The sequence below is a fragment of the Phocoena sinus genome, chromosome 13, assembly GCF_008692025.1.
Source record: "Phocoena sinus isolate mPhoSin1 chromosome 13, mPhoSin1.pri, whole genome shotgun sequence".
Taxonomy (NCBI): Eukaryota; Metazoa; Chordata; class Mammalia; order Artiodactyla; family Phocoenidae; genus Phocoena; species Phocoena sinus.
The window spans coordinates 58,809,919-58,823,000 of NC_045775.1; the positions used below are offsets into that span (position 1 = coordinate 58,809,919).

General features: G+C 42.2%; 1 protein-coding gene across 4 annotated transcripts in view; it reads left to right on the forward strand.

The window, feature by feature from the left end:
* ANTXR1 (ANTXR cell adhesion molecule 1) overlaps positions 1-13,082 on the forward strand; it is a 244,359-nt gene that overhangs the window by 16,532 nt on the left and 214,745 nt on the right. For all 4 annotated transcript variants that reach the window (XM_032652787.1, XM_032652788.1, XM_032652790.1 and 1 more), the window contains exon 2: positions 10,009-10,080. In XM_032652787.1, the coding sequence (XP_032508678.1) occupies positions 10,009-10,080 (72 nt within the window). The remainder of the gene's footprint in view (positions 1-10,008; positions 10,081-13,082) is intronic.

The window sequence follows — 13,082 nt, forward strand, 5'->3', positions numbered from 1 at the left end:
GAAAGAGTGAAGTCTTCAGATCTAGAGGACTTACCAAATACTCAGCCTAATTAATATGTTTAAAGGATCCAAATGTACCCAATCTCAAATAAAAATTTAAAATATAAGAGTATACAGAAATGTCTACATTCTTCCAAAAAGGAAAATAATACGCATCTCGTCTCCCACAAAATAAAAAACCAAAACTCAGAGTGGCATTAGACTTTTTTTTTTTTTTAGTCTACAACATTAAATGCTCAAAAAACCTCAGTAAAGTCTTGAGTGAAATGTGATATTTAAATTCCATAACTAGGTTTCCTAAGACATAAAAATTCAAAAGATATACCACCCACATACCCTTATTGAAAAATGTCACTTGAAAATATTGACATCAAAATGGACAACGTATTAGAAATAAAGGATATGAAAAAGACATGGTGCACCAGAAACAGAAGTAATGGTCCCAGAAAAGTTAATGTCACAATACTGTTATCAATGAGGTTATACAGCAAAATATAAAACTTAAAGAATGGGGCTTCCCTGGAGGCGCAGTGGTTGAGAGTCCACCTGCCAATGCAGGGGACACGGGTTCGTGCCCCGGTCCGCGAAGATCCCACATGCCGCGGAGCGGCTGGGCCCATGAGCCATGGCCGCTGAGCCTGTGCGTCCGGAGCCCGTGCTCCGCAATGGGAGAGGCCACAACGGTGAGAGGCCCGCGTACCGCCAAAAAAAAATAATAATAATAAAATAAAATAAAATTTAATGGATTCTCGAAAGTGAAAGTAAATTTTTTTATGCAGGATAGAAAAAAAATTCTCATATTACATTCATATATATCCCCCCAAAACTGTCATTTACTATATCGAACTCCCAAACTCCTCCTCTTCCTCCCAAGCCTACCTACTGGGTAGTAGGAGGGCTGGAAATCCTTAAATTCTGAACCAAAGTGATGATAAGAGTCCAATGTGGTGATTTAAAAAAAATTTTTTTTTTTTGCGGTACGCGGGCCTGTCACTATTGTGGCCTCTCCCGTTGCGGAGCACAGGCTCCGGACGCACAGGCTCAGCGGCCATGGCTCACGGGCCCAGCCGCTCCGCGGCATCTTCCCAGACCGGGGTACGAACCCGTGTCCCCTGTATCGGCAGGCGGACTCTCAACCACTGCGCCACCAGGGAAGCCCCAATGTGGTGATTTTTAAAAATTCCTTTAGGTGAAATGTTCAGTCTTTGTGATTTTTCCCCTCCTCTCAACCTCCCCAGTAGAATCCTTTGGTTTTGGACCAAGTTGGTTTCATGGCAAGTCCTATCACATCTTCAAGGAAAAGAAAATTTCAATAAAGTTTAACTCTCCAGAAAATAGAAAAGATGAAGTTTCCCAATTTATTTTAGGAAGCTAGCATATATCTGATATCAATATCTACCAAAGATAACACGTATAAAACTTCAGACCAAATTTGAATAAAAACTTTAAATCTGAAATCAAATACCATTAAAACAAAACTAAAAGTACAGTAAAAGAGTAAAAACTTATTCTAGGAATGCAAGAGTGCTTTTATATTTAGGAAATGTATTAAAATAACACATTTATTTTGAATGCTGAAGATGAAAACCAAATTATTTTCTCAGTAGAATCTGAAAAGACATCTCTCTGAATACTTGTGTTCAAAGGATATAGAGGATATGAATAATAATTAATGGGATTGACTTAATAAATATATTTTGAACCCTATATCCCACAGAGAATAAACTTTCCTTTCAAATACCCATGAAATATTTATTAGGTAGCAAAGAATGCCTCCATATATATCCCAAGGCATAACTTTTCCAGTCCACATTCTCAGCAATAAATAACAGGAAATGAATAGTGAAAGTACACTAAAGCTTCAGCTACCAGGAAAAAAAATATAGATTTTTATATTATCTTGTCATGAGGAAGACTGAAAGAAAGTGACTGTCTAGGACAGAGGTTAGCAAACTATGGCCTGCAGCCTGGTTTTCTAAATAAAATTGTGTTGTCATTTAGTTCATGTTCCGTCAATGGCTGCGTCTGTGCTACGACAGCAGAGCTGAGTAGTGGCCACAGAGACCATATGGCCCACAGAGCCTAAAATATTTACCATCTGGCCCTGTACAGAAAAAGTATGCTGACCCCTGATCTAAGGAAACATTTGCACCGCAATAGAAAATGGGCAAAGGATACGATGCCAGGGTCAGCTTCATGGGCATGGGACCTGCATGGTCGCCCAGGGGCCCGCACTTAGAAAGGTCCTGCCCTTAGTTTAATGCTCTGCTGTTGCCATCTCGAAATTCTTAATAATTTTTGAACAAGAGGCCCTGTGTTTTCATTTTGCACTGGATCCTACGCATTATGTGGCTGGTCCTAACTGATCCACCATGTTTTAAAACAAAGAAAGACAAATAAATTGTAAATATGAAAAAAATCTGTGGCCTGTTATTAAATACATTCAAATAAAAGCTATCATGAAAACTCATCTTCATTTATAAAACTTACAGATATTTGAGAAAGAGCTAATCCTGAGTGTGGGTAAGAAAATCAGCACTTCATACCTCGCTCCCGGGAGTTTAATAATCATGACAGTGGGGAGTGAGTTAAAGTGGCCACCGTTCTCAGGGTAGAAAAAAACTTATGCTCACTATACTCGAGTGTAGAGGAAATAACTTGAAGCTGCTTTGCTTATCTTCAAAAGACCCTCCTGCTGGGTGCAGGTGTAGTGAGGAGAGGAGGCACCTTTCTTCCAAACGGGAAATCCTAGCCCAGTGCAAGAATTTGAACACTCAGCTAATTTCAATCTTTTCAGTCTTGCCCTGCCCCCACTTCTCTCACTCCTATGGCTCTGTGTTTGAGGGGGGCTTATTGTGTCCTTGTGGCCTGCACGTGAAGGGGGCCTCTGAGTCTTCTGGCAGCCACAGTACCATCCCTTGTCTTGTCATGGTCACCTGGTGTTCATCCACCGATCGCATTGGTGGCTTTGACTGGTGGCCCTCCTTTATCACATCTTGGTGTGCGTTTCAATTATGGGAAATACCTTTTGGACAGCTAACCAGTTTTCTGTTCTCGTAACAACAGCAACAACAACAGTTTTGTGTTGAATTTGCACCAAAAGTACCAATACTTGATGTGAGAAAATGTCTTTAGGCTTTTCCTGGTGCGTGAGTGCACGGGCGCGCGTTAGAAAAGGCAAATTGGTGGAGGTGAAAGGAGTACATGTTTTGTTCTAATATCTTCTTGATCCTTCACAAGAAAAATACAGTGTACATCTTAACACAGTGTATGTGCATTACTTACACATAGTTGACTAAACGTTTCACGTAGCATGCCTTCCTGCTGTGGTATGCTATATGTCTGATGTTTCTATTCTATTTCTTTTTTATTAACTGTTGGCAACATCCCACCAAACTGATTTCCCAAACCACTAATAGGTTGCATTCCACAGCTTGAAAGTCATTGTTGTCGTAGCCATCAGTGAGATGGACTAAAGGGGAAATTCCTCACGCATCAGTACGGCGGGGCTGGGGTCTCCAGATGCAGACAGGAGCAGGGTGGGTAGCCCATCTACTCAAAGTAGTGCTCGGTGGCTTGCTTTGGGTCTGCACTGGTATCTGACGAAATTGGAGTGGAGACAAGCGTCGAGGTCAAGCTTTTTGAGCAGGAGGGAGGCTTGGCCATGACCCCAGTCAATCATAGGAGGACAAGGGCTGAAGGTCTGGGCTGGGTTTCGGGCTCCAGCCAGTTAGGGTGCAGGGGAGGCTAGGAGGAAGGAGAGAAGGGCCAAGGAAGAAGCGGGGGAGTGGGATGGAGGTGAGGAGGGGGGATACAGATGAACATGGGGCCAGAACTAATTGCTCGTCCTGCTTAGTTGCGCCTGAGGCTGCCATACCTTCCCAGGATTAGCTGGGGACCTGGGTGGGTCACTAAGGACATGAATGACTGCAGCCGGGTGGGGCTAAGGAAAAACAGAACCGGACAGTTTTATCATTTCCATGCTTACCGCGACTCTGCTCTTCCAGAATTAAAAGACTCCTGGGTGATGGCTCCAACTGCAAGCTCTTTTGTCCTCTTTCGTTTTCCCCTAACCCATGTGCAAAGGGTGAGGAGGGACAATTCTAACTCAGTTTGGCCCACTTGATTCTTTCTGACTGGTTGTATCTGTGGTTACTGGAAAGAGCATGTGTTTTCTAAGGAGCTTAACCACAGGGAGGTTTGGAAACTCACATAAACACAAAAGAATGTGTTTCAGAAACGAATCAAAATGAGACTCAGGGTTCTTATTTTGCTCTTACTCTCTGTATATCAAACCCTTGGAAATAACTGAGCAATAATCTGAGGGCCGTGCGAGGTTCCACGCAAAACCCCTCACTGGGGACACACAGTGAATGCACTGTCACAGAAGGTATTGACTTCTTATCATGTTCCAGATGCTGGAGAGGGTATAGAAAAACAAAACTAGCTGAGGAACTCTGGAGCTGCTCCAGCTGTCACCTTCTCATGGGACTGGTGGCTTTGCCTCCTGCTGGTCTGGGGAGCCCTTCTCAAAGCCAAGTCGGGAGGTGGTGTGAAGAGGGGTTGACTCTGATTTTGAGTGGACCTGGGTGTATTGAGTGAATCTTTAAGCACAGAACTCTGTAGGGCTGTAATGAAGCAGAATTCCTGGGAGGCTACTTGAATACCAAATTTGGCTGTGATTTATACTTGTGGAACCAAGGCATGAAATACCAAGAAAAGCCTGAATCCCGCACACCATCTTGATACCCAGTTGGCCCATGGAAATCTTCAGGGGCTAGAACTGCATTTGAGTTAGGATTTAATTGAGTCAAATATCTGGGACATTTCACATCCACTGACTTCTAAAACATGGATATTTCAACTGACTATAGTTAGTCAGCAATTGTGTGTTAAAGGCAATTTTAAAAACAAAACAAGACAAAACCATCCACAGCAGAGTTCAATGGAATCTTTCCCAGTAATACTTATATTTGGACTAGGAAGGAGTTTTTATTTCCACCCTGGGGCTTTGGTAACAATGGCTGGGTGAGCCATTACTAAAGAGAACATTGGGGCTCCATAGCTGGGATTTTAAGATCAGTAATTCTTAAACAGGTTGGCATGATACATGAGATATTTTACACATTATAAGGTGGAGAGAAGCTGCCAGTTCCCCACCCGACACCCTACTTCTCCTGGCTATGTCCAGGAGTTCACTTAGGTCCTCAGTGTTGAAAAGAAGCCAAGGTCTGAACATGGACACACCATCCTGGGTTGATTATTCTGGGAGTAGCTACTAGATCAGATTCCAAACCAGAAAATCAGTTTACAAGGCAAAGTGTGGGTAAGACACGCACGTTTTAACAGAAAGTCCAAACAAAATTAAAGACCCAGCATATCTATCCCCATGAGAGAAGGGCAGGAGTCTGGTTCAAGTCTTAGTGGGTAGTTTCCAGATTCCCCATGGATGAAGTAGTTAAGAGTTCAGAGTTAGGAGTCTATCTGTGGTCAATGGGTGGTGGTGAGGCAGGGGAGAGGACCATGGCACCAGTCAGGCAAAACCCTTGCTCCTGGGGACATCCAACATGCTCACCTCCATGCTAAAACCAGAAGCATCTGCCATGGGACTCTTTCCTTCTCTAAGAGATGATCTGGTCTTGGGGTAGGACATGACGTGCGTGTGTAGGTTAAGAAGCTCAGTCATGAGGACTAAAGGATTCCAAGGTGCAGGTCTACATAACCCCATATTCCTCTGCTGCTTTCATAGCTGAGGCCCCTTGGGGTCCCATGGTAACCCACGAGAAGACGAAACCAGTTTTGTTCCCAGAATCTTAGAAGGTTATGTTTACCCTCAGTGCTTGAGGGAATAAGCTAAGTACATCTCAAGCATGTCACAAAGAGGGTATATTTTGGTGCAGGCTTATAATTGTGTAAAGAATGGTCATGTGTAAATATGAAACAACAAACCTCAACAGTAACAGGACAATTATTAGTAGAGCTGGGATGGGAGAAGCAAACCTGTCAATATCTGCTTCCCTCTCATTTTATCTTAAGGACCTCATTTTATTTTCTTCCTGAGAAAAGAGAGCACCTGTCAATTGGCAAGAAAGTGTTCCAGATAGCTTTAGACTTTTCTTAACACTCCAGGATATTTCTTGGATCTTTCCCTATATCTAGCATCAAGAAATCAGATGAATACTAATATTGTCTGAATTTTACATGTCAGTCAGACAGAAGAATAGTGAAAATGAAATGTTTTAAGCCAAAAGAAAATGTAAATTAACATGGGGTGACCCTTTTCAATAAGTAAAGGAACGCAAATGATTTGTGGCCAATCCTTGAAAACAAAGAAATAAACTCAAAAAGGATTTACTTGAAACCCTGCTCCTTTAGCAGACAGCCAAAAACAGACCCCCAGTTCTAGTTCAAGTCCCTGTTTCACCTATACTTTGCCTCCCCTCCCAGTTTAATTCCCGCACTACAGGACTTCTCTACCAATGAGAAAATCAAACATGGAATAGAGGAGCTGTGGGGATTCCTCCCTAATCATAGGTGTCTTACCCTACCCCTCAGGACCCAAAATTTCACATAGTACTTGTTTGGGTGCTATGGACCAAAACACAGAATTGTATTTCAGAAGTGGGCACAGACAATCCGTGTTCAAGGAAATCTCTTGCTTCCAGTGGAAAGGAGGTGTAGAATTATCACTGGAGTAGCAGTCACACAGTGCCTCGTCTGAAGCACCTATACAGCATTGGGCCAGATCTGCCAGACCCTCACTAGGATCCCCAGGACCAGAGCATCTACCCCATAGCTGAAGAAGAAGATCCAGGACCAGTCTTTGAGATTTGAAATATACAACGGAAGCTTGTCCAGGAGGATGGCTGGGATTCTAATAAAAGGCTTTCCAAAGCTTTAAAAGTGCAGGGCTGGGATATGCTGTTCTGGTGAGCTTTGGGGAGACCCCCAGCTCGCATTAAGCCCAGACATCTACTGTTGATGATTAGGTAGGCCCGTTCACCAAGGAGCTTTGCTCTAGAATGCTTGACTCATCTGGGAAGGTTCCTCAGGTTCACATAGGATCACAGGAATTGGCTGGAGCCGTCTGAGCCTCAGGCCCAGGCCGTTCATCCAGACGAGACCGGAAGAGGTGCTGTCCAGCTGGCAAAAGATCAGGAGACATCCATGAGCAATAGAGACGTCTCCCCACGCTCTTCTTTCCTTCTATCCAACAAACAGGTAGATCCTGGAGAGGCAAATATCCTTAAGACCCTCACAAGGGGAGCTGGAAAAAAAAGTGATTGCAACCCAGTATCAGAGGATGGTGACTGAGAGATGTACATGGTGCCCTGAGAGCCTGGGGCAGGAGCAACGAGCCCCATCTGTGTCGGTCAGAGGCAACAGACAGAGGCCAAGTTGCGTCTTACAGAATGAGCAGGAGTTTGCCGGTGTGGACACTGTGTGTCCCAAGCAGATGGAACATATAAAGGCTGAGAAACTGGAATAGAAAAGTTTATTGGAAAAGGTTTATTTTTTATAAAAGAGCCCCTGCCCCCTTCTCTCCCTGATCCGTTTCCCCAACTCCCCAACTCCTCACCCCTCTACCCTGTGGGCTTTATGCTGCTGCCCCCTGAAACTGCTTGCTCTTCCCCAAACAATTGTTTAAAAAAGCATTTCTATATTTATCAGAAGAGCTGAATGTTTTTTCAAATGCTGACTTACCATCCTTCAAGGGATTGCCTGTTCTGAACCTTTGTCTATTTTTCTATTGTTTGCCTTATTAATATTTACTTGTACCACCTATTTACATATCCTGGACAGTAATCTTTTGCCTTTTTTATTTGTTGCAGACATCTTCTCTCACTCCTTTTCTTTTTTTTTTTTTTTTTTTTGATTTTTGTTTTATTTGGCTGTGTCGGGTCTTAGTTGCGGCATGCAGGATCTTTCATTGTGGCTGCGTGGGCTTCTCTCTAGTGGCAGTGCACTAGAGAGGCTCAGTTGCCCCGCGGCATGTGGGATATTAGTTCCCCCATGAGGGATCGAACCCGTGTCCCCTGTACTGGAAGGCGGATTCTTAACCACTGGGCCACCAGGGAAGTCCCTCTCACTCTCTTCTTGTCTTTGTTTATGGTATCTTTTGTCACCCGGAATTTTAGACCCTTCAGATAGTCAAAATTATTCTTTTCTTAAAAGACAATTCCTACTTTTTGTATCTGGTTGAAGAAATCCTTCACTAACAGGATGACATAAAAATCTCCTTCTATAAATCACTCAGTGGATTGAAAGTTGTGTTTTTCCCATTAGGTTTTAATACATCCAGGGTGACATTTGGTATGAGATAGTGATCTGATTGGTTGTTTCCAACGACAAATCCCTTGTCACAGCATCACTTATGGAAGGGTTCATTCTCCCTCCCCAGTTTGAATCACCACTTTCACTGTATAGAGAGACCTCACATACATCAAGGTGTGGGCTCTCCATTTCACTCCATTCCTTCTGCTGTTCTGTATCATACACATAGGGCCACTATATGTGATAGGGCAAACTTTCCTACTTTGTTCTTTTTCATTATTGCCTTGATTACTTTTAGAACTGTAATCTTCATTTCATTTTTGGAGTCCATTTTTGAGCTTAACAAAACTTTCTTTCAGAATTTTTCCTAGAATTGAAGTTATAGATTAACTTGAGGACGTGAGATATCCTTATGATATGGATCTTTCAGCACATGACCATAACGTATTGTGTCACTTCTGCTCAGGTCAGACAGACATATCATTTCTGGATATGGGGCAGAAGAAAATAAATTTTCCTCATAGAGATGGAATACACTCAACCAGAATGAGAATTCCTAAAGATACTGCATCATGAAAAGGAAGGCCTAAGATCTACTTTGCCCAAATTCATCTTAAATATCTATAAAATAGTCTGAAACAAAGACAAAATAATAATAACTCTCTAGAAGTTAAAATTAAGATAAATGAGTGCATGAAAAATAAAAGTAATCTGAAAACAATGGAAAATGTTTGCAGTACAAAATGTCAGAGTCAAAGGAGCAAACTCTAACCTCAAGAATTATTAGAATGACAGGCAGAAACGCAAGGCTCAGCTGAAACAGATCCTTAAGTAAAAGGAAAGAACATCAAAGCTACAGAAGAGTGGGTTAGAATAGAAAAACCTACTATGAAGTCAATGCAACAGATTGAAGTATGAGCACTAGGAAAAATACTTAGAAGCTGAACTGAAGCAGTAGTAAGTCGTATCAGTGAAACAGAAGTCAACCTTGGGAAATAAAGAAGCCCCCTTCCAAATCTAAAATGCTATGATCCCATCTGTCTTAGAGAAAGTTTCCCTCTTTTTTCAGTAAAGTTTCCCTCTTTTTATTAAAAAAAGGCTGTATCATTTTTCTTCTTTTATTTATTAGTATGACTAGTTACATTAGATACCCTTAAATGTTGAACTATCAATACATTCCTGAAATAAATACCAATAATTAATTAGTATTCTTTTGGATTCCTGCTGCATTCATTTTGCTAATATTTTATTTACAGATTTTTGAATCTATATTTACCAATGAATTTGGACTCTTCTTTTTTGAGGAGGGGGATCTGTTTATCTTTGTTTATTTGGGCATCTAGTTTGTGCTAATTTCATTTAAATGAATCGGAATCATTTTTCTTCTGTAATCAAAGCAATCATTTAAAGAGCACAAAAATAACTGTTTCTTAAAGATTTGAAACTAAACTGTGAATCTGGTTGGGCCCAGGGTTTTTTGTTGTTCTGTTTTGTTTTGTTTTGTTTTTAGCGTATGAGTGTGTGGAATGGGGTGGGAAGGAGTGAAGGAAGTTCTTTACCAACATTTCTCAGAATTCTAACATAAAGCATCCTTTTAAATAATTTCCAAAGTTATGGAAATTTCAGATAATAAGCCCAGTTAGAGGATAGGTCAGAAGTAAAGTAATAGACTATATGACACAAGGTAAAGACAAATGAACACCTGATTAAGTCACATCTGTTTTATTTTCCTAGATCAGGAAGTGTGCTGCACCACTGGAATGAAATCTATTACTTCGTGGAACAGTTGGCTCATAAATTCATCAGGTGAGAAACATAATGAGTAGTTCTCCGTCATGAGTACAGCCAGCAGGTTTGCTATTCTACTACTTACTGACCACTTTGGGGATGCTTTCTGACAAAGGTAGACCCTCAGATCTTATCACGGAGACTTGACTTTGTTTTCATCTTTGCCACATATTAGAATAACTTTTGGCCTCGTGTTTTCAAGAGGACCCTGATTAGGTTATAAGACCAACATTTTAACTTCCTCCCTCTCTTGTCAAATAATATCCTTCTAGAAGGATCGTTAACATTTTCTTTCACGGTGCAACATGCTGGGACAATTGGCTCATTCTGGCTGGACCCATGTGTAGAGCCTGCAGGGTGTAAGGTAACCAACTCATCCCAGTTTGCCCAGGACTTTCCTGGTTTTAGCACTGAAAGTTTCACATCTTGGGAACTCTCCTCAGTCCTGGGCAAACCGCCATGGTTGGCCAGCCTGGCTATATATGCCTTATCAGGTAGAATCCTCTGAGCATTCTTGACACCACTTTCCAAGGAAGGACAATGCAGTTTTGAACATTGTCACTATACACATTGCAGGGGCCTTGGAGGTCCTACTTTCCAATAAGTAGGACCCACTAGTAAAAGAAAGGAGGTCATTTCACCCTCCTTGTGTGCAACCTCCAAAGGACAACACAACTGTGATAGCATTAACGGATATGCTTGAAGCCAGTTGTCAAGGTCTTTGGTGAAATTGTTCTGATTGTTGTAAATTTGAAAGCAGCTCCAACCCTGCTTGATGGTCTCTGTAGAGTCTTCCAGCTGATGTGAGTAACCATATACTTCCTCTTTGAATATGTTGTCCTCTGAGACCAGGGTCATGACAGATGTGTTCCCTGCAAATTCATTTACTGGTCTCAACATGTACCCACCGCTTGATTGGAGGGAGGCGGTTAAGAGGTATCCTCTCCATTATGCCCAAACTTGGAAACTACAGCAGGAAGCATCTACACCCAGATGAAGGGAAAAAACAGAGGCTGGGAGGAGACAGGCGGGTAAAGTAGAGGAAAAGAAGAGAAGCAAATACATGGATGGTATTAAAAGCAAAGTTAAGAGAATTGTACAAGCTTAGAACTGAGAGGAACAACTTCCCAAGCTATCGTCCGAGGCATTCACTAACCCCCAACTTGAATAGCTCTGGTGAGAAACTGCTGCGTTTTGAGGCAAACAACCCAATAGTTGGATAATTCCAGTTTCCATAAGAGTCTTTTTTGTCATTGACCCATAATGTCCTTTCCTACACTCTCATCCATCTGGAGTGATATAAAACAAATCTGCCTCCAGACGCCTCAGAGTACCTGCTATGTCTGTCTTTCCTCTAATGGTTTTCTGTTCTCTCTAAAGCAGAGGAGTCTCCTGGAAAAGGCTTTGAAGTTAGGCAGATGTGGATTTTCATCCAAGCTCCATTGGGCAACCATAGCAATTAACTTACCTTGGTTGAACCCTAGTTTGCGTGTGAAAATTATACGAGAAAACATGTGCAAAGCAACTAGCCCAGCACCTGGCTAAGAGTGAGCACATGACACTTCTCTTCCCCAGTTCCTTCAGAAACTCCAGACACTTTGCTATTTTAGATTCAAAGACGTTAGAGGTAGGAGTTGGGGGAACTAAGCCAGTCCTCCTTGTTTTATAGACAAAGAAACTAAGGACCAGAGTAGTCGACATGGCTTAATCTAGACCACGAGGCACTTTCCTTTAATTGTCTCCTCTGGCCCTCTTTGGCTCTGGACCCTCCTCAAAGTGTGGCACGAAGACACTACTGCCACGCAAACTCCAAGAGGAGGGTCTGTCTTTTGTTGCCTGCTTCAGCCCCAGGGCCGATAGTAGTGCCTGACACACGATACCTGCTCAATCAGTAATATAACTTTTCACCTTTTTCTTGAAGCCCCCAACCTGAACCTCACACCCACCCCTCTCAGCAAAGAACTTCACCTCCTGTTTCACCAAGAGCCCAGAGAACAGCAAGCAGGGGATTACCTCCTATTCCAATCCTCCTCTTAAAAGATGGATGCATGCCCTTCCCATCGTCTCTGAGATTCAAGTATCCCTCCTATTTAAAGCCTGTCCTTCCATTTTAGTCCATTTTATCCCATTGTCTCCAATATCCCCCAGGTCTTTGTTTCTCTCTTGTATTTTTCTCTACCTTTCCTCTGGCTCCATTTCCACTATCAATAGACATAGCCTCATCTGAAAAAAAAAAACAATGAATTTCCTGATCATGTCTTTCTATAGATGCTACCTTAATTCTTTACCAGTTTCTCACTCAAATATCTTTAAAGACTCACCATCTCCACATCCTTACTTCTCATTCATTCCTTAACCCACTCCCATCTGGCCTTCATCCGCACCCTCGACCTGCTTGCTCTCACCAAATTCCCTAAGTGATACCCTAGAGGACAAATCCATTGAGAGCCACGAAGTGCTTGTTCTGCTGGATAGAGGAGTTTCATTGGATTCAGATTTATCTCTCCTTAAAATTCTCCCCTCCGCTGGCTTCTGGCTCTCCTTTCATCCCCTGCCCGGAACCAGGCCTTTAAATGTTGGTTTTGGTTCTGGTTTGGCTCCCTTCCCTTCTCCCTGCTGATACTCTGACAATTTTACTCACATCAGTATGCTGAGAACTCCCAAATTATGTCTGCAGCCCAGATTCATATACCAATTACCCCTTGGAGACCTACATCTCCTGCATTTCAAATTCTTTCTTTCCAGAGCTTAACTCTATATAAGGGAGGCCGTATAACATAGTGGTTAAGAGTCCAAGTTCTAGAATCAGAATGTTTGGTTTTAAGCCCTAGGTCTACCACCCTCCCACTGTGTGACTTTGGGAAAATTATTTTATCTTTCAGGGTCTCAATTTCCTTTCGTGGAAAATAGGAATAATAATAGTAATGATCTCATAAAGTTGTTACAAGTTTAATGAAATAATACATGCAAATCACTTACAGTAGTGCTTGGCACATAGTAAGTACTTGAAAGGGTTAGCC